This window comes from Bactrocera tryoni, chromosome 3 (genome assembly GCF_016617805.1).
Source record: "Bactrocera tryoni isolate S06 chromosome 3, CSIRO_BtryS06_freeze2, whole genome shotgun sequence".
Taxonomy (NCBI): domain Eukaryota; kingdom Metazoa; phylum Arthropoda; class Insecta; order Diptera; family Tephritidae; genus Bactrocera; species Bactrocera tryoni.
In genome coordinates this window covers 14376008-14399163 of record NC_052501.1, presented here as the reverse complement: position 1 = coordinate 14399163, position 23156 = coordinate 14376008, and the positions used below count along the sequence as shown (strand labels likewise).

General features: G+C 34.6%; 1 protein-coding gene across 1 annotated transcript in view; it reads right to left on the bottom strand.

The window, feature by feature from the left end:
* Nucleotides 1-15473, bottom strand: part of LOC120772430 — an 84114-nt gene extending 68641 nt beyond the window's left edge. The window contains exon 1 of the mRNA XM_040101042.1: nt 15353-15473. Coding sequence (XP_039956976.1) covers nt 15353-15469 — 117 coding nt within the window. The 5' untranslated portion in view covers nt 15470-15473. The remainder of the gene's footprint in view (nt 1-15352) is intronic.
* Between the last annotated feature and the right edge of the window lie 7683 nt (nt 15474-23156).

Here is a 23156-nt window from a genome sequence, read left to right as displayed (position 1 = left end):
CACACAGACACTCGATGCTGCTGTTAACGAGATTATGCCCTTCTTGACCAACCCTGAACGCAGTATTAATGAGTTCAAGACTAGTATCGCCGTTCTGCTATCTGAGTGGATGGTCACTTCTCTAAAGACAGCTGCACTGTAGAGCAGAAAATCTACTGCTACCTAAATGGCTGCAACCACGGCTTCGAAGACACTGCAATAGTCAGGAACTCTGAATCTGAAGTTGAAAGAGAGCTCCTGACAATAAGCTCGTCCACCAAGCTTTCTCCCCAAACTTTGACCCATCCGTAAAGAAGATCACTGCCCCTCTCCTTCAATAGCTTCTTTCTAACAAATGTTGGTTTTCGTGAAAATATTCACTCTCCTTGTGTTACTCAGAGAGCCATAAATAATCGAAATTGTTAACAGAAATCGTATTCCTTGGATCGTTACATGGCAGAGATATTTAAGAAAGTCGAGCGGTTGAGTTTTTTCGTAGAAACTTTTTTGACCGACTACCAAAACAACTTTCGAGAAAAAAGCCTTTAAAGTTTAGAAAAACGAGTACGTTAAAATTTCTTACTAATAAGCTCATGTCTACCAAAATATTTGAGTATCAGCTTCAGATTTTCGGACAATATTTTCAAATATAAGAACATATGCAGCAAACGTTGTTTTGAAATTCACTAGTGGAAAAAACCCCTTAAATCTTTAATAAATTTATCTGCCAAATTTTATCATTTTCAGTTCAATTTTGACTAATATTTAAAAACCGAAACTTTTAGTTGAGCAGTTCTTGATTTTTTATTCATATTTAGTATTTTGTTATTTTATAAACTTATATAAAATTTTATTTGTTATTTTCCTGTTGCCTCTAATAAATCTTTATAATGTTTTTATATATAATCTCGCATATTTTCGTGCAATTAAAAAATATTTGAAAGCAGTTAAATAGCATAAAAGCAACAAATCATACGCCATTAGCACAAATCTCATCACTACTTTATGAAATTCGAACCACAAAAAGTACTAAATGTATTTCCAGTCGCATGAAGTCACCTATAACTTCAACTTCCCATCACCACATGTCAACAATACGCTTTTCGTCGCCTCTAATTTGATATACTAAACGTTGCAAAGACATTATGTCACCCGATTTGCATTTGCGACACACGAAGCACGAGCACGAGCGAGCCGATTTCTTTTTCTTGAACATTTTTCCTTTGCCACAGAGTCACAGTGGCTTTGCCATTTTCATTGTGGCACGTAAGAGTTTTGCTTGCAAATTTTCTACTCTTTCTAAGCGCTCTCCTGCAGCTCCCTGCAACGGAGGTGGTGTGTGCATATATGTAAATGGCTTCTAAACCTGCCTGCCTCTCTCTGGCCTTTGCTGCTTCTTTCTTTCTTTAGTGGCGACTTCGTTGACTTCCTTTGTTATTGTCGCGATTTTCCACAGCCATTGCGGCACCAGCTGTAGGTATAACTTGTATGTGTAATATGTGAGTTTTATATGCAGCAGTTGCAGCTGTATTTAACCGTTATTTCTAGACTTTTATTTGTATGTGTGTGCTTGTGTGTGTCTTCCAGCTGTCTGCTTGGATTTTCTATTCGCTTTTTGCTTTTGCAATAGTTGCTGTAAATTTATTTGTTGTTGTTGCTTTGTCTTTTTCCTTTGTTTTGCTAGCCCTTTTTGTTCCCATCGTAAACTGTTGCGCGCCTGAGAACTGTGCCTTAGTTTGTCTGGAAAATCTGCAGCCCTCCAGCTGTTGTCTGCCGCGCGCATATTTCACTCACAAATACCTCTATTGTTGTTCTTGCTGTTGTTTGGTTCGGTGTTCGCTGTTTGATGGAAAGCGCTGCCATTTAGCGTCAGCGCAGCAACTGTCGGATTGAGTAATTTCTCGGCGCTGCGGCCGTTCACGTTGTTTTCGAGCTATAATTTCTTATTGTTGTTGTTGTTTTTTCTTTTGTTTTGCTCTTGTTTGCTATTATTATTGTTCCTTATGCCAAGCATTGGTTTCGGTTTCATTTTTCCCGTCGCAACTTTTAGGCTTCACTTTTGTGTATTTTCCTCAACTTTTTCCCACTTAAATCACCCAAATGTTTGTTTTTGTTGGTTTTGTGAGTTTTCTATTATTTCTATAAATTTTCGGTGTATTATTTTAGCGAAGCAACCAGAAAAATTTGTTTTGTAAAAAATAGCTTGAATTAGTTGTGTGTGAAAACATAAATTTGTCAGGCTTTTATGGCAACGTGCGCCACAAACACACACTCACGTATGTATGCATATGGGTGTGAATGAATTCAAGCGTACAAAATTGGGTTACGAGCTCATATTGCCACATGCATACAAAAATAAGCACAACAACAGCTGTTGACAGAACAATAGCTCTTGAAGTGGTGTGGACTGTATGTGTACATATGTATGTATATATGTACATATACTTATGTATACTAATATGTGCGTATGTGCGCCTAATATTTACGAGCGCACGCCTACCAGCTGCTACCATTTTCGGCTTAGCTGCCATATGCAAGCGCGCACACGCTGGCCGCTCTAATTCTGCGCTAACCAAAGCTCACACCTTCAAAGTACAGAAGACTTAAGCGCGAAACTTTTTTAATTTTTTTTCTTTTTTCTTCATATTTTCCTGTTTCCTTTATTTATTTTTCTCTAATTTTTTTTTGCTTTTTTTTCTCATTTTTTTCTTTTTCTCTAAATTTTTTTATTTTTTCATATTTTTCCATTCTCGCTCCCATTCCTAGATGTTTTTGTTCTTTGCTTTGCTTTGCTTTGCTGTTGTAAATGTCACTTGCACTGCAACATTTAAAATTTATGACTTTTGTCATAAAGTTTTGCAAATTTATGAGACAATTGTCGCTCGCTGCTGCTACCGTTTTTACCCATAGTTGTGTTACTGTTGTTGGTATCTGCTGCTATGTTGTAACTATTAAGTTGATTGAATATTTCATATCTTGTTGTTGTTGCGAATGTGTTCAACTCGCCATCGAAATGAAAGTTGTTTTTGTCAATGCAGCACAGCAAATGTAAAGCAGAAATATATGGCTCACGGTGGCAATCAACTGTAGGCGATTATATATTGCAATTGGTTTCAACGAAACAGTGGTGGCTAATTTTAGTGAATACTTGAAATGAGGCTGCGAAACTCTAAGAAGTTTGTCTTGTTTCTGGTGATTTGCACAACCTTGAATTTCTTTGCAGTTAGTCTCTAATTTTTAACCCAGTACTTGTCAAGAATTTTCATTTTTTGCTCAATAAATATACCAACGAACAAGAATTGAAAGACATTCATCTATTCCAATTCTTGTTCCTTAGTTTTTTGGTTGAACAATTTTTGATAGTAAATAAGACTTGCTTACATGCAGCTTAGTCCGTGTAAAGTACATATGTACTTATATGTATATGTATGGTATGTACAGATAAAAAATATTGACGCTACTATCAAGCAAATATTATATGGTTTGTTTGTTGATTACGTTCATTACCCTATTACTGATATTGAAACGAAAACTTTTTGTCCTGTTAAATTAAAAATTTATAAATAAAAGATATAACAATGATATATTCAAAATTTTTAACGAAAAAGTGAAAAAGTCAGGAAATAATCGATACTATCGATATTTTTATGCAAAGTTGTAACACTGATTATAAATATCGATACTCAATAATCGAAAATTTTCTATTCCCATAACCTTTACCAATTACGTCCAGATTTATAGTATGAAAAAGTTATAAAATTATCGATAATATCCATGTTTTATGTCGATTTGTAAAAATTATTATGAATATCGATAATCAACAATCGAAATTTTTTCACGTTTAAAATCTTTACCAATTACGTCCAAATTTATAGTATGAAAACTTCAGAAAATAATCGATACAATCGATAACTTTACACCGAATAGGAACACTGATTATAAATATCGATAATCAATAATCGAACATTTTCCATTCCCATAACCTGTACCAATTACATCCAAATTTTTTGTTTAACAATATTGTGCGAAAAAATCATTTGTACCGATATCGATAAACAACTGTCGATAGTTTTCCATCGCTATAAGTTTGCCAAATATTTTCCAATATACAAATTTTAGGATATAAAAACTCATTGTAAATATACAAAATTAAAATTGGAACTTTTTTTATTTTATATACATACATAGAACATGTATGTTCAATATGACCCGGACAACATTTTCACCTAATCTTTATTATCATTTTCACAATTATGTCTTTAGTTTTCAAAATCAATAAATAAAAAGAGTTTTTTTTTTGTTGTATTTTTGAGAGAAATTTGATTCAAACGCTAATACTAAACTGGTCTACAATTTATGAAATAAAACTTGGTAGAGGTTAAAATAGCGATTATACCGCTTTAGTGAGCTATAAGCATATCCTCTTAAATAATTCAATTCTCCTACTTTGTCCTTGCTTTCCAATGCTACTTTTTTTACAAGCGCAAAATTGGGAGCGATTATGGAATTCTTATTTGTGAGCAGTGAGCAAAGGAGTTGCGATTAGTATGACAGCAATTTACTTGCCACCACTTTATGGACTTGACTGCACAATATATTAACTCTATCTATACATATATATGTACATAAATATTATCACAACCAATAAGCTCAATACATTGATAATCCAGATACTGGTTCAATTTTTCTTACAATTATACATGATTGACAGGTTTAATTAGTTGGTGACAGCCTGTCAAGATTTTAAAATATTTTAAATATTTAATCGCCAATAAACATAGAGTCGAAATTTTAGTTTAATGAATTTGAATAATTTAATACGGCTAACTACTAAGCTACTATTTAAATACTGGCATGCCTTGTGATAACAGTGCAAAAGCAAAATTACACATAAGATAACTATTGGCACTTTTTGAAACACACTGTGTTATAAGTGAATGGTTTCTCTCCCCTTCAGATCAAATATATATAACTATAAGGCATCATTAGGAATTTCAACACAAATTGGCTTATGATTCCATGTTTGGATCTAAATTCCAACAAACCAAAAGAATGTAATGGCTCACGGCATTAAGGGGTTAAATCCACTACTGAATTTCAAAAATCTATTTTTTGTTTGGCGTACTCGTATATATGGAATGTACACACTATATATATGTTCCATTTCCAATTTGAAGTTGGCCGGCAAATAATTTTAGAGATATATTGGATAGTCGAAAAAGTAATTTCTATTACTAATCAAACTTCAACATTTTTTTTATTTCATACATGGTGGAGGATTTTTCCAGAATTTTGAACTTAACCATGTTGTTGTTGTAACGGGTTTCTTGTCCCCGTTAGGGTGGTTCAGATAAGTTGTCCTCGAGGTCAGCCAACCGTAGGCCCAGGAAATGGGCTGTTTTGACGGGCTCGGACCATAAGAAGAGGTGTGGCTGATGTGTAAAGTTAGCTGGGTATGCAAAGGTGGTAGCAAAGGTGGTAAGAGTGATAGGGGAGTACACATATATTTGGTATGTCGGGGTTGATTCTGAATAAGTAGAAGTTTAGCCTGCTACAGTATCCAGAAGGAAGAGTTCATTAAGCTCCTTAACTGTCAGCATATGTATCCCACTGTGTAAATGTTCGATAGGAGACATCAAGAGGCATCCCGTTATATTCGGAATGCAGTATTCAGACATGTCTAAAGCTTCCTTTTCTGCATTTCACTGCATCCAGGCGACCATATTGCTGTGGCGTAGTTAAGGATCGGCCTGCCGATAACCTGTACGATATTTATTAGTATCTATTGTAATTATATATATATATATTTTTTTGTTTTTAGATTTGAAAAAAATGTTGAATAATTGATTGCCTTGCCGCCGGACACCTTTTTAGCAGGTCCTCCTGGATATCGGCTACGCGTTCAAGGGACTCCGAATATTTCCAAAATAAATCATTTATCAAGAAAATACATTAAATTTTGAAAACGCACATTTTTGTGAAAATAAAATGTCTCCTCATAAAAAGTTTACCAGAAAACACCGTTTTTTTGACTTGCTAGTGGATACAACTTTTAACATCAACAATAGTTTTCATAGTGTGTGACCGAGCCTACAGTAATTGACCAAATAGGAAAATGAGTGATGAGACATGCATACATAGACCTCAATTTATTTGAGCTTATTATTGGCTTTTCCCCTTTTTGAGTGCTTGACATTAAGTTTTTCTATAACTTTTGTTTACTCGCCGCTCATTATTGAATGAAAGTGAAAATAAAAGTGAATCTCATCAATGCACACAACACAGCAATAAAAATACACACATAAACAAACATAAATGAAATACAAACGCCAACAAAAGCGGCATAGCATCAGCACTTTTCATTAGCACAATTAATATAATCAGCGGCTACACATACACATACATATATCAAATATTTTGTTTGTATTTCCACTTCAGCGCAGCTTCATCACTTGCATTTTCATAATGAGCATAATGAGCGTTTCAGCAGCGGCGAGTCATTCATTCACTCAAATTTCGAATCAAAAGCGTGCGTTAGACGCAATGCAGGCAATTAAGCTTTTAGTTTCCGCTCTTACCTCCCCACGTGTCGTGTTGATTTTGATTGATGTGAAATTGCAGTCGCGGCTGTCTTGGCCACGCTCAGCTTTTGGGAATGTGTGTGTGCGTTTTTAATTTTCATTCATTTCATTTTGGAATCATAAATAAATGAGCATTTTCCGCAGGCACGCCATCATACCACAAATACAACAATAACAGCAACACAATCGAGGCATAATGAAAATTTTAAGATGCATTGATGATGCGCCGTTATTCAAGCTGCAGTGCGCTTAGTGGCAATTAATTGCAGTTGTTGCGCCGCTAAAATTGTGACTTGCTTGTCTATGTGTGTATGTGTTGGTGTGTGTGGGTGGGTGAGGAGGCAGAGGTCAGTTAATAATAATTTGCATAATGTATGCATGTATGTCTGTATGTATTTGTTTATATTTCTATATGTGTGTTTCTTTGACATTTTGATCTCTCGGCGCTTTCATTTGTTTTGCGTTCAAAGACACCAAAGCGACGCCTGAAATTGCATAACCACATTTGCTGTTGTTGGGTCAAAATGTCAACAAGTAACGGTTTATTTACATGGTGGCGCGAAGACAACTGGCACTAAATGCTGTGTTGCGCCACTGAAAGGAAAATTATATTATATAATTTCCATTGTGTGCATGTGTCTTCTGCTTTATGGAGTTATCTCCTGCGCTCACGAAGTATAGCCTTGCATACAAAATATTTACGCTTGCATAAGTGATGGCGAATAGGCAATATTTATTGATGATTTTTATGAATTATGAACGTAAAAAGCATTTTCATTGTAAGCTAGTAACAAAAAGATACCCGCTAAATCATGCTAGTCAATTCACGGCAACAATGTGGACCTGAGATTTGTACGATTGATTGAAAAATGCTAGAAAACCTTTAGGCGACCACCCAAAGACAACTTAAAAAGGGCCAGTTTGGAAAATTTAAATTAAATTAAATTTAATTTTGAAGTGCATACTAAAACATGTCTCAGACTACACAATAAAATACTAAAAAAAATACAAAATTATTCGAATTATACCCGATTTCCGACGGTGCTAAAATATCCAGAAGGATGAGTTCATTAAGCTCCTTAACTGGGAGCATATGTACCCCACTGTGTAAATGTTCGATAGGAGACATCAAGAGGCATCCCGTTATATTCGAAATGCAGTATCCTGACATGTCTGAAGCTTCCTTGTCTGCATTTCACTGCATCCAGGCGACCATAGGTCGTCCACTGCTGTAGTGATTTCGCCCTTTTTGTGGATGAAGCCAAAATCAAATATTCACTACTAAGGGATATAGCTCGCATAATGGCATATGATCGAAGAAAAAGTTTTGAAGAAAAAAGCATTTCACACAAAATTTTGGTCATTTGTCACTCAAGCTAACTGATTGAGCTAATTAATCTCAGCGTCTAAATTTATTGCATTTTTTTAATTACATCTATTATTGAGCACTTCCACACATTTTTGTTAATGTTTTGGATTTGAAGCGAGCTAATACTAGACTCGTACTAGACTCGTACAAAAAGACCTGCATCTTGACCTTGATCATGTAGCTAACAACCTCATATTCATCAAGCGCATGACTAGAGGTGAAGAGCATGGCGATTATGAATATGGAGTCGAAACCGGAAAACTCAAAATTTGCTAAAAGCACTAAAAGTACTGAAAGCCATCACAGCTTGAGCTAGCGTAAGGAGAATTAGATCAATAGTTGGTATGTTTGTACAGATTCAAAATGAGCCTATTTTGTAGGCCATAAAAAACCTGTATTAAAATTCACGAAAATATAGTTTTTTTTTGTCAATCCGGATCAATTTTGATCAGATGGCAAACCTATATTTTTATATTTATACTGAAAGCTTTATTGCTTTCGTTTTAACGATATACAGAGAACTTAATAAAAATAAAGAATAATATTTAGAGGTGATCAAGTGACTAATGCCCAGAACATACTGAAATTATGTAGGAAACACTTCTACAACCTGCTAAATGTCAGCAAAAGCATAACACCAAGGGATGGTAAACCTGATAGTAGACGCTCCATTGCCCGACCATGAAGAAGTTCGAATAGCAATTACCCGTCTGAAGAACAAAAAAGCGGCAGGGGCCGATGGATTGCCAGCCGAGCTGTTCAAATCCGTCGATAAAGAACTGATAAGGAGCATGCATCAGCTTCTTTGTAGAATATGGTCGGACGAAAGCAAGCCCAACGATTGGAATTTAAGTGTGCTCAGCCCAATTCTCAAAAAGAGAAGCCCCACAATCTGCACCAACTACCTATCCCGCGGTACTACTTAACTTCGCGTATAAGGTTCTATCGAGTGTATTGTATGAAAGATTAAAGCCCACCGTCAACAAACTGATTGGACCTCATCAGTGTGGTTTTAGGCCTGAAAAATCAACAACTGACCAGATATTCATCATGCGTCAAATCTTGGAAAAATACCGTGACAATCACGCGACGTTAAGCAATAAGTAAAGCTCCGTCAGGATTGGGAAGGACCTCTCCGATTCGTTGTTTAACAAACGAGATTTCAGACAAGGCGACTCCCTATCGTGCAACTTCTTCAACCTGCTATTGGAGAAAATAATTAGAGCTGCCGAGCTGAACGGAGAAGGTACTATCTTCTATAAAATGATACCAAAATGGTCTTATGCGATATAAAAATGGTTAATTTCGCAGAAACTGGCTCTTATGAGTATAGTTGTGGGGATCGTTCATAATAAATCAAACACATGACTGCAAAAGTTACTCAAATATCTCGGATTTCGGCTTTGCAAATTAAGCTACAAAATCATCTTTAAACACACCAATTTATCAAGAGATGATTTAATTTCACTTTGATCAAGCCACAGGGGTTTGACTGACTGAAAATTACTAAATAACCAAAAAGAAATTTCTCCAGCTGTTTAGTAAGCTGTGTGCATTTCGAATTTTATGCGAGTATACATATATTTATTTGAAGCAGCCTGCCTATTTTATACATATGTATATAATAATCTACATATATAAATATACTTGAGTCTGCGCTACGCATGGCTGATCAAAACCACTTAAGTGAGATTAATTGTATCGGCTTAGCGTTTTACTACACGCAATTAAAGCAATGAGCAGAAGTTGGCAGCGGAAAGTAATATGAAAGTGAAGCAGTGAAACCTGAAGAAAAAATTAAAAAAATAAAAATAAGTAAAAAAAAATTAAAATACAAAATAAAAATAACAAAAAAAATTACAAAATAAAAATACAAAAAATTAACAAAAACAAATTACGAAAATAATTACAAAAAAATAGAAAATAAAAATAGCAAAAAAATCCAAAAAAAATGGAAAACATTAAAAGTCATCATCATCAAATCGCTTACTAACCAGCCAATTGTAGCAGCAGTTGGCATAAAGCGTGAATCGCAAAAAGAAAGTTGTCACAAAAACCATAAATATAAGGCTGAAGCAACAACTACAGTAAACTTGATTTTTTGTGTTATAAATTTTTATTGAAAAAAGGCAATAAAAAGAGAGAGAAACAGTTTAAACTAATAGCTAGTTAGGCGCTGGCGCTGAGAAAACTAGACATACAACACTAACTCTTCATAGTAGCTGCAACATTTGAGGAAAATTTATAGTTGAGTAGACGCAGCGTGACTGAAATGAGTGCAATGAATGCATGATTAGCTCATATTGAGTGATTGAGTGAAAGCGCTGAGTGCTGAGACTCTAATTGAGTGACTGAGCGCTTTGAATGGCAACAGCTGAAGACTCGTAAATCGGCGCTGTGAGTGAATGTCCACCCAAAGCGTCTGCAACGTTTGATGACCAAAGTGAAATTACGTAAGAAATGCTTGTTAGCGCGACGCATTGCGTTCACCGCACCGCCTTCCAGCAGCGTCACACGCCGCAGAGAAAGAGTCACACGATTAACTTCCCCAGCCATAATTTAGCATTTCGCTCGAGGCAAAGCACGTACGCTAATGAAATACTTGCATACCACTACAGTAAACATAAGAATATGCATGTGTGTGTGTGCTTGCACAATAGCAACAACAACAAACTTTCGTTGACGATGTTGATGATTGTGGTGATAATATTATATATGCTGAAGACGGTATTTATTGACAGGTGAAATGACGACATGCTTTGTGTATGCAAATTCGCACACAAAAACACGCACATATATGTATATATTCCCATAAACACATGCACACACACTTATAGTATGCTCTTAGCAAGCACTTATGCGGCAGTCATACCAACGCTGAGCTTTTCAAGATGCCAATGCTTCACTTTTTGCACTTTTTCACTATTTTTTCTATCGCTATTCCTCTTTTGTGCGTTTTCCGCATGGCCAGCGCGTGTGTGTGATCTTCACCAGCCAGTTGGCTTGCTTGCTCGCTGGCTCGTACGCTAATAAACGCCAAATTAAAGCGTGATTATGTTGGTTGACAACGCGAAATGCACACGAAATAGTCATAACGATAAAAATAAGCGCGCACACACACATACTCACACATGCGCGCGAATTTTCGATTATAATACTTGAAGCTGTTGAAAATAGTTTGCAAATACCTTTTAAATATATAAACAAATAAATTACGTTTTTTTAAGCGTTCGTTTGGCTTAAAGTTTTTAAAAATTTATGCGCATCGCATTTTATTTGTCGCGGAAGTGGCGTTTTGTTCAGCTCATAATAGGCTCTTGCTTTTTTATTGTTGCTTAAGTGATGTTTATGATGATTTTTAGAAAATTAAAATAAATGAATACTTTTAATTGCAAGTGGTTGTTGCTTGCTGTGATTATTTTTAAATATATTTGAGTCACTAAAATCATTATTTTGTCTTAAATTTTCGCACAAGTTTCCATGAGAACTCTTTTACGTTTCAATAAAATATTTTAAACGTTTTATTTACTTATCGAGTAGCCACAGGGTATTCTAACACTCGAGCTGTTCCAAACAGTTAATTTTGTCATTACTTTAAGAGCTGTACTAGTTTTGGCACCCAGAAACAACTAACTGTGCTCCACTCTCCAATAATCGTATACCTACTTTCTTTCACTAAGATTCATCATATAATCTATAATCCTGTCTTGCGTATTTTGTCTACCAGCAGCAAAGTCAATACAATTTTTTAGATTTTTTCGATGCCAAGAAGGAGAAATGATTTTATTTGAAAGTCAAAATGCTCTCTGAATGGTCAGTATCTCGTAAATATAGTTGTGCGCCTGTATACGTATATATTATACTTCCCCATGACTCATTGATCAAGCATGACCTTATAACTACTACAAAATTCGCCTGGTCGCTTTGCTAATGCTGTAAGTATTTATTTTTAAATTAAACTGTATAAAATGTTTTTAAGAATTTTCAAAGATTTTAGATCAAAAAATATTTTTATATATATATTTTTTTTAATATAACTACATAACAAACTCCTACTAGCCAATGTTAAGACTAAATGCCAATCATTATATACGATATTTCGCAATCTAAGGAATATTGGGTACCTTATTGTTTGCTTTGAAGCAGAAGTAAGCTTTTTTATCCCTTTATGTATAATGGGGTGGGGCAAAAAAGAAATCCTTCGACTCGAAATATAAGAGACCACTTTATAGAACAGTAAATTTCCTAAAAGACTATGAGTTGTGTAATTTAAAATGTTATTTTACTGTCACTGAGTTATAAAACTCAAAAGAAAAAAAAAAACAAATTTCCTTAAAATAATCAAAATTTTACTGTTAATAACTTTCAAACGGGTAGAAATACGAAAAAATCATGATGGATCTTTTTTTGTGGAGTATTCGATTACCTACGAAATCTATGTAAGGAGATATTGTTTTAAGTAGTTGAAATAACAATTTTTCTATCTGATAATAAGAGAAAAAACATAGAAAACTGTAAGGCAGAGGACCTTGCCGTTACAATTAAGAGCTCGTATTTGAGGAAGACCTATCTAAATCAATTTTGCAGAGTTCCAAGCGAAAAATATTCGTCTTTTGACCCACCCTAAGGTACATGTATATAGTATGTATATTGCTTAAAGCATACTTAAGCATACATGCTAAGAATAAAATCTTCTAATTCTTGTCATGTATGCTTAAGTATGCTTTAGGAAAAACTCCTTCTCAAAATAAACCCTCACTAACCTAATTCGCCACAGCTACGCATATTTTCCATACTTTAATTTAAGTGAAATCGCTTAAACTGTATAATTTTTGCTTAAGTCACTCTTTGTATAATGTACTATATGTTTACATAATTATTATTATATGAAATTTGATATGCATAGTTAATCCAGTGGTCAAATTTAAACATTTAAGACACACGTTAAATACATTATGACAACAAAATTAAACTTTCCATACAACAGCATGAAAAAGAAGCAACAAGAATTAAGAACATGAGTAAGAGCAAAAGAATGCTCGTACGTGAGTGCGAACAAGTGTATTTTCATTTCAACTTCACATAGGAAGAATGAGTCTATGAAAGAATAAATGAAGAATATTCCAAGCAAACGAAAAAATTTTAGAAGCTTCAAAATTTGTTAACATTAAGCCGAATATGTCGGTCAGTGTATGAGTTATATACAAGTATATGCACATATATGTATATATTTAATTGCTTGGATTTCGATGCTCGGGTATAAAATGTTCGGTTGCATCCGAATTTACATTCCTTTCATGTTTTGTATAAATTTTGTAAAGAAGTACCTACTTATATACAATATACCTTACATTTTCCATTTCATTGTTGCGATAGTAGTGCGTATATCTATGCATGTACATTGGCGCTAATAAGCATAGCTGCATTTTTTGTTTTTGTGTATTATGTTTGTACAATATTTTTGGCTGGAACGTGCCGTTTTATTAATGGGGTCAAGACTACGGACGCCCGCTTCAATGCGGCTATAAAAATTGGCAAACTGTCATCGAAATATTGCGTATGATTGCAAACGTGATAACACATATATTTCTATGTAGAAAGTAACTTCGCTGCTCGTTATTTAACTTACTTACTTACTTAGTCATTTATGCATTTACTAATACATTTACATATGTTTGGCATATGCAAAATTTCATGATTTAGTCCTTTATTATGCTCGTAGGCACACATGGCGTATGAGTAACAGAAGTGTACATACTCTGCACTCAGAAAATACAAATGTAGGAAATTAAGAAAAAAATTAAATCCAAAAATTTAATTTACAATTTATAAAACAAATTATTTTTTAATAAATTTATAAATTTTCCTTATTTTGTTTTTATTATTTTTTGTTATTTTTTTTTACATTAAAAAACTAAAATCGGTTATACGAAACGTTTACTTTAGAAGATATTTGCTTATGCATTTTCTAGTAAGATACCAACCTAAATATCTGAAAATTCAAAATCTATGTAATACATAGAATAATTTAAAAGCATTGTAAACTTAGCCTTCACATTGATAATATGACGCAAAGTGTCAGCTCGCAGAGCAGAGAGGATGGATCTTTTTAATATACCTATATTAATACTCTAATATTCAATACTCTTTTGGCAGTCAGTTATATTAGATATTTTCTTAAATCCAAACTACAGTCTTATAAGTTTAAGTTTCGGTACTGATGCCCGCCCCGGCTATCACTGGGATTCCACTTCGATAGTAGAAATACTAGTATTTTCTGAGACTAAAATTGCCAGGTGTGTATGTTGAGAAGACTAATATCGATTTTAATATCATATTCACTCAGCACACCGAAGGTATGACAACAAAGCGCTATCAACCGCGATATAGCGAAAACTGCTCAGTCGAGAAAAGGTGGCAAGATGTTTTGACCACATTTTCCACGGCACAAATTTGAAAATTTTAGATGAATTTAAAATGCCCATATACAATCGTAAACGGTGAATACGCCGCCGTCTTAGAAAAGAATATAAAATCTTATGGACTTTCCCAAAGTGTATACTTTTTTATCACTCAAAATTAATTTGCTTTAATTTCGATGTTTTAAATCTTTATAGGGTTTTTTCAACTTCCTTTTTTTTCTAGTTTTCGCACTTAGTCTCTAGTTAGTCATTGACTTTTGCAACATCCTTCATATGCTAGCTACAAAGTGAAGGCATTTTAGTGAAGAAAAATTATTTCAATGTCGCTCAGTACTTAAATTTGCCAAAGAAACTGCTGAGCTGAACCTTATACTAACTTTATGCTTTAGTTCTTTGGACTCTCGTATATAAACGCACTCAGTTATACAATTATACGAATTGTGTACTATTTCGCAATTTAAAAAAATAATCGTAAACTGTCTGTCTTTTGACAAAATATCAGTTAAAACCATTATCTGTAGTTAATGTTGTATATCGTCACCTAAAATGCAAAATAACGTAACATCAATTTTCATAAGTTTACAAGCGAAGGAAAAACGATGTAATAGAAACCACTGATATTGAAACAAAATTTCAGTTTTGGTTATAAAATGGTTATAAATTGGTTATATACTGGTTACATATTGGTTAAATCTGACAGCGACAGCTACAAATGTACTGTATATATAATATGATGTAGTGAATCGTAAGCAATAAAAAACTAAATTTAGATTATTTTGATGATACGTTGTTTTGCATTTTAGGTGACGGTTTGTATGATAGCTTTTGGGAAGAACAGTAAAGCTTTTGGTATCAATTTAAAATTTATTGACAGGCACCAAAAGTAGCTATTAGCATGTTATCTCTCAGTCTAAGCTTACATTGCAATTCAATTTTAACTACAAAAACTTTTCAATTCTGAAAAATAAGAAAACTTAAAGCATATTTGAGCTGTCACTTACCTTATAGAGTTTCTCCTTTTGATACCACACATCCTCCTCCTCTTCCTGTGGACTAAAAGTCTGATCCAAATTCAGATCATCTCTAGAACGTGAAAGAATCTTGCGGCGTGACACCATGATGCTGCAAACAAGAAAAAGAGAACAAATAAATGAAAAGAATAATACAAAAAATATTTTAAAAATCTGGAACACACAACAACAATTTGAAAAATATCGTTATTAATAACAATAACCTCGATTTCCGAGAAAGCGTCAATGAATATAATTTAAGTTAAATTACAGCTGTGCCAAATTGCTTAAATTGCTGTGTACAATAATAAAAACAACAATTTATGAATGGCAATGAAGCGCGAAATTGGCGCAGCAAACGCAATGACTCGACGGTTTTCTTGGCGCGTTCTTGCAGCGTCACATTTAGAATGAGAATAACACTTTTGGGCGGATTAATAAATTAAGTAACACACAGAGGGCGACAAGAGCTTGAGCAGCCAAATGCAAAAATAACAAAAATATAATAATTGCAAATTAAGAATTATAAATATTGCATTTGAGGGGCTGCTTACACTATACGCTCGCTGTTGCTTTTGCTTTTGTGACCGCAATTCAAAGTCTCAGGCGAAAAGTAAAGGACTTGCGCAAAAACTAAAATTAATGAAGCCCTGCTAACTTTTGTTTGTTCGCCATATTTCGTACGCCTGCACTTTGTTGTGGCTTAATTGTTTTTTTGTATTTTGTTCCTTTGTGTCCCCGCACATTTGCTTGACCTGTGTCCAAAAAGTAATAATAATATGCAATATTTATTCACTGAAGTGTGTGAGGTGTTGAGTGTTTGTCCCCTTGAGTTGTGGGGAGCTGTTAGCGACACACACACACTCGCACTCAGCGCGAGAGGTGATTGAACTTCTTGGCCGTTGCTTGGGACACCAGGAAGTGCACCGCAATGTGCCACTGTCCAGCCGTGTGTTTTGTTATTTTTGTGGCAGGCTTCAAAGCAAATGCCGCCAACATTTGGTGATTGACTGTCGACATGCCTTGGCCGTGGGCATTTCAATGACAATTCGGTTTTCTCTGGAACATTGTGAGTGTTCTTTGGCGATTTGTTGGTTGGAATGCATACTGAATGTTTGTGTGTAAGATTTTTTAAGAAAGTCGGTGTTGGGTTTTTGTATTTCTATGTTAATATTTGGTAGATGTGTGATGGCAGAGATAAGCTCTTGAATATGCAGCGCTATTACTAAATATGATAAAGTTTCCCCATACCTATAAATGTGACCGTTAAGGCATAATGGTTAAATGTATACAGTACGCAGTATTCAATTTATTTTTTGTTTTTTTTAGCCAAACTACAGAGTAGATTTATATATATATCTCATTTTGTTGTTGTACCATTTAACTTAAGCGGCAGCATATTTTAAAACATTATATGCTCTTTTAATTTTCTGTATTCGGTGATATGTTTATAAGTTTATCCAAAAATTCAAGAAGAAATATTTTCCGCTCAATTTTCCAATTTCAAATTTAAAAGTGGTTTAGGAGATATATTTTAATCAATGCTAGTTCGCTACTTTAAATAATTACATTATTTTAAATTATCAATGTTAAGCATATTATTTAGTTTATATGCCATGCCAGTAGCAATTAATTACTAAAGTGATATTAAAGTAAATATGTAATTAACTAAAAAATATTGGGTATATACAATAATAGTTATCCTTTGATGACTCGTTTAGAAAATCGATTCGGATCCTAAGCTAAGCAGAATTACCAGTAAATAAAGACAATTAAATCACATAACATTGTTAAAATAAAAGAGAGTTATATTTTTAAGAAATTTTTAACTGATCTTATTAGATTATACACCTCAAAAACTGTTTCTGCTACCAATGATTTTCATCACATGAGAGGTCTAACCTGGGAATTGTTTAAACGACGCAATGTTCAAAACTTAAAGTGGAAATTGTTATCAAATTCCCCGGGTTAATGATATTTCAAAAAAAATGTATTTTACTAAGTTGGCAGAATTGTCCTTAATTACTATGCCAAATATGAGCACGATCTGTCTACTAGTTTGTTTACAGCAGCTGGTTAAGTCGGTACACCTCAGTAACGCGTTGCGATTTTTACAATGAATAAAAACATCGAAGAAAGGATTTGTCTCAAATTTTGATTGCCTAACCAAATTTCGTGTACAATCGTTGAGAATGTTGGAAAAAGCTTACAGCGATTCAAATACGCAAACCAATGAGTGGTACCAAGCTTTCAAAGACAACCTTTGACCTCTTCAACTGATGAAACTATTAAAAAAGTGAAGGATATGGTGATTGAAAATCATTAGGAGAGTGTTACAGAGATGGAAAGAGAGCTCGACAAGTCCGCTCGAATGATTTTGGTGGATATTTTGGTTATGGAACGCGCTCTCGCGCCCGACTCGTTCCGATAAATCTGATTTTTTTTAAAGAATACCGAAACAGGTCTCTTTGGACATGCTTGCTCGTGCCAATTCTGATCCCACATTCAGGGAGAGCATTATAACCGTCGATAAGACATGGGTTTATATATTTGACATACAAACAAGTCAACAATCATCGGAATGGAAGGAAAAAAACGAGCCGAAACCAAAAACTCCACACCAAATTGTAATTGTTTTCTTTGATATTCGTGGTTTTCAGCGTCATAAATTTTTTTCGCAGGGACGGACGGTCAATGAGGAGCTTATTCGGCATTACTGAGGAGTTTACGTGACAATATCCAAAATGGCCTGAATTTTGGAAGAAGAATTCATGGATTTTACACGATGATAATGCATCATTCCATTGAGCCACGATTGTCAACGAAATTAAATCCAAAAGCGCAATGAATACCATCGATTACCCACCGTATTCACCAGACTTCGCTCCGTGTGATTTTTTCTTGTTCCCCAAAGTGAAATTGTCGCTCCGTGAAACCCGTTTTCAAGCGATTGATGAGGAAGGGCTATTGATATTTTAAAAAGGTTTATCTTGGTTTCCGACTAAACTACGAGTCCTATGTCAAAAAAGTACAAGGCAAAAATGTAGGTAATAAACAGATTTAGAGCTTTTGTATAAGACCATTTTCACATCCCATCAAAATGTATATGCACATTTCAAATGAATGATTTTTGAGTTTCCTATTTTCATCTTTTGCTAATAACATTTCCCTTTCAAGAAATTAGAGGTAAGCTGATTCTAAAACTTTTTATTTGAAATACTCTTTATCCACTCATTTTGAATTAATGTCGGAAAAGCAGAAGAATTTTCTATTGAAAATGTTCACCTTAAAGAATTGGAATTTTCAAAAAAGCCTATGTCTTTTTTCTTTACTGAAATCTCTATTTTCTATGCTATAGAAAATATGCTTTATTACTGTGGTTTTTTTTTATAAAATGTAAAGAAAAACCTCCTTAAACGATTCAAGGCTGTTTTCTACTACGAAGTAATAGTGTGATCTTATTAATATCTTTTATTGTTTAAAAAGTTATTGATTATTCACAAATATACACTTCACTCTCAACGCTTGCGTCAAGAGTTAAAAAATTTTAAATATGTCAACGCTATACGCATAAAATACTAAATTGACGCGCTCTCAATATTATGAATACAAAGACAAATGTGCTACAAATGCTGCTTTAAAAAAATCCCGCCTTCCAGGTCATGCACTGAATCACGCAACAATAAAAAGCACAATTTTCAAAGATAAAAAATCACTTAAGAAATACCAAAATGAGACATGAAACACCTGTGAATGCGGAGAAAGTTGGCCGAATGTCAAAAGCACAACAACAATTCAAAGCGAAATATGTCGTTAAAAACACATGAGTGTAACCACTAACAAGTGTGTGTATGTATGTATCCACTCATGTATATAGCTACGTGTGTCTTAACCACCCACCTGCTTGTAGCAAGTGCGGCGCGGATGTAGAACACGCATAAAGAATGTTTGTAGAACACATAAAACGGACGGACCGACAACAGAAAGATGTAAAGAAGAAGCAATAAATACGCATAAACTTTTTTCATATTACCGAGCACATGGCAGGTACTTTGTAATGAGCCACAGCACGCCCATTCTATGTTGCTGTGTTGCGCTGCTGATAAGGCGAAGACGCGACGAAGGCGGGGCGTAGATCGGCGAGGAGCGTCAAACGGCAGAAGGCAATAAATCACGAGATACACAGAGACTGCCGGCTGTTGACCGAGTGTTGTGACGAATTGTATACAAATTGCCGAGATGTGTACGTGTGTACGTGTGTAAAGCGCGTACTGTTAAACAATTAGTAGGCGAATCAAAAGACTCAAGCGACGAACTCGCGCACGTAGAATGCTCAAATGCTTGATGCGGATAGGAATGGTTTGAGAATTTTCAAAGAATTTAAGACGAGCGTATGTAAAAAATAGCAGGAAAAAGCACACACACGGCAAGTGGAAAGTAAAACAATAAAAACAACAAAAAATATTTTTATGTAAACGAGCAAAAAATCACGGGTTGGCACTTGTGGCTTTTAATGCCGCGGCAGCCACGTATATGCACAATGGAAAGCACAAAAACAACAACAAACACACAACGTTGTCACATTTAATTGTAAAATTATGCACTTGTAATATTTTCTTCAAATGTAATGCATGCAAATTAAGAATTCTTAACGGCAACGAGAACGACCACGCCGACGACAACGGCGACAGCGACAAAATGCACTTTTTACGGTGAAAATTTCAACTTTTCAATTTTTAATTTTTTCATTTACAATATAAATAAGTATAAGTATGTGAGTGTGTGTAGTTTTATTAAAATGAATTTCCGATGCGTGTCTGCGATTAACGCGTATCGTTTAGCGCGCTGCTGCTTCACCAACTGACAGCGAATGAGTTGTGTGTGGCTTTTGTGCCATAAAGACGGTGAAAAATTGAGCGACGTTTTGGCGACTGGCCCATAAGTGCGCGCCCAAAAACAGCAGAAGGCGGCCAAGTTAAGTCAAGGCGCAGTGGCGGTGACAGCAGCGGCTGGAAAGCGGGTCGGCGCGCCGCTGCCTCAGTGAGTGAGTGAATGAAGACCAACCTTCGATTAATTTGTTAAACGCAATGCCACGCAAAAAATATGCACGCAAACACACATCCACACATACATACACTATAAGCACATACAATACATTTGCCTACTGCATTGCCCACCCGCGCGTTTTTCATTGTAAGCGACGCCTGCGCGCTACAGCGAGCGGAAGACAGGCGCAGCCGCAGCGCCGACATGGTGAAAAAGGCTGACGTGCTTAAGCGCTTCATAAGAATTATTTCAATTGCATATGTATGTGTGTGTGCGTGCGTTGAAGCGTCGATCAGGTGAGTAACGTTACGTGGCGTCATCACGTTAGAGTCGCAACACCTGTGCGCTTCGCATTCCTGAGCAGTGCTCAAATAAATTCAATATTTTTCACATACATACATTATAAATATACACATACACACATATACATATATGTAAAGCGCGCTCCCTAACTTCTCATTTTACGCTTGTACATATTATAAGCTTTGATTCTTCTTGTTGTTGTTGTCATGTTGTACTGTTTTTGCTGTCGCGGAGTTTGTCGTTTGTGTCAAGCAACAACAGCAAAGCAAATACGTGTATTGCATAATAATCAGGCGTCACTGATTTCAAATAAAGCTGAGTTTGTTGAATATGAACTTGGTTGAGGTATTTAAAAATATATAAATTTCATATTTGAAATGAAATGGCTTGGATTTAATTGAAAGCAAGAAAATACGTTAACCGTGGCTACATTAAAGCTATAATTTGCTTTCCAGGTGCAATTCTTTACAATAAAAGAGTATAAACAGATAATTTTTTTTTGATATGCCAGTTTGTATGGCAGCTATATGCTATAGTTGTCCGATCTGCACAATAACTTTCAAAATTGTAGCATTGTCAGCGACAATAATCTGTACCCAATTTCGTGAAGATATCTTGTCAAATAAAAGAGTTTTCTATATAAGAACTTGGAGTTGATCGGCCAACTTGTATGGCAGCTATAAGCTATAGTCGCCCGATCTGAACAATTTCTTCGGATATTACGCCGTAGCCCTGAAAGGTAATCCAAATCGAATTTCGTGAAAATATCTTGTCAAACAAAAAAAATTTCATACAAAAACATGATTTTAATCGAACAATTTCTATGGCAGCTATATACAAGTACTATGGTTGTCCAATATCGGCGGTTCCGACAAATTATCAGCTTCTTAGGAAAAAAATACGTGTCCAAATTTCAGATCGATATCTCAAACACGGAGGGACTAATCCGCGTGTAAACTGACGATCATGACGCTATAAGTATACAAGTACATACTTGTATATCCACAAAGTAAAGGATACAGTAAGGCAGAGTAAAATAGAATAAAGTAGAGCAGAGTAGACTAGACTTGAATAGAGGAATCGACAAAGCTTTCTGGAGTAGAGTATCTAAGATAAAATATAAGGAGATTAAAGTCGAGTAACTTAAGTAGAATAAGACAGAGTAGAGAAACTTAGATTGGAAGTAGAGTAGAATAGATTAAAACAGACTAGATTAAGAGCAAAGTAGGTCTGGGTATACTAGAGTAAATTAGCTTTTATTTCAGATTTAGATTTCAAATTGTTTTGCCTAAACACAAAATAAAGTTCAAAGTAAAGCAGAAGAAAGCAAGGTAAATGGGGGTAGACTGTACAGATTGCGGAGCTCAATAACGTATAATCCATAATATAGAAGATTAATTATACAACTTTAATTATACAACTATTTTACGGTAAATTATTTTTGACCAATTAGAACAACTATTATTTATTACCTGTATTGACTTTTCTTTCTTCTTATAATAAAGCTATTTCCTTTTTTAATAGTATTAGTCTCAATTGTATGCAGAATACTTAAGAATCATTGAGTCTGCCTTCAAAATAAAGCCATCAGCAATGCAAATTTGCTCACACCTAAAGCACTTGAAATCCACTTGTATTGTTCTTTATTTATTTCTTAGCTCAATTTTCAGCTTCCTGCAGTCCAAACGCAACCCAAAGGCATTTCTGCGATATTTCTTATACAATTGACTGGCAAATTTGAACATACACTCAGGTTGTTATTGAAAAATTCAAGTGCTCATCGGGGGAATTTTTATTGTTTTCCTCACCGCTTACTCCTGTGGGTTTTCTCAACATACATGATAGTCTTCTTTAGTACTCGAAACTGATTTTGATTTTATTTATGCGCTTGTGGCGGTCGACTACTGGTAATTTACATATTCGATTGTTTGTGCTTTGTAGAAAATTTCTTTTTTACTAATTTTTTGATAAACAGAAGCAATAACAGCATTCTGGAGATAATTTGTAATTCTAATCTCAAAATATTTAATTCTAAAAATGTCTGAAATTATTGGAAAAATCTTTCCTCAACAAAATATCGTCAGTTGAAAACCTGAGTCACCTTTTTCCCTTCAATAATCTCCTCTTTATGCTTTTTTGAATCTTAGTATGACGAACTATATATATTCATATACATGTACATACATATATACCTTAATACTATACTAATAATATTATCTCTTCCTTATATGAAATAAGCATAACAACCGTTACTGACATTAACGGTGAACGTTTAATCAAAATATACTTGAGAATATTTACATTTCAATTAAGCGCTGGGAAGCACTTCCCGAAAGCCAAATGCAATATTTACAAAATCAACACCAAAAAGAAGGAAATATTAAATTGAAAATTCAAAAATCAAAACAGAACCTCGAAAGAGTTCCTTGAATTAATTTAGACTTGC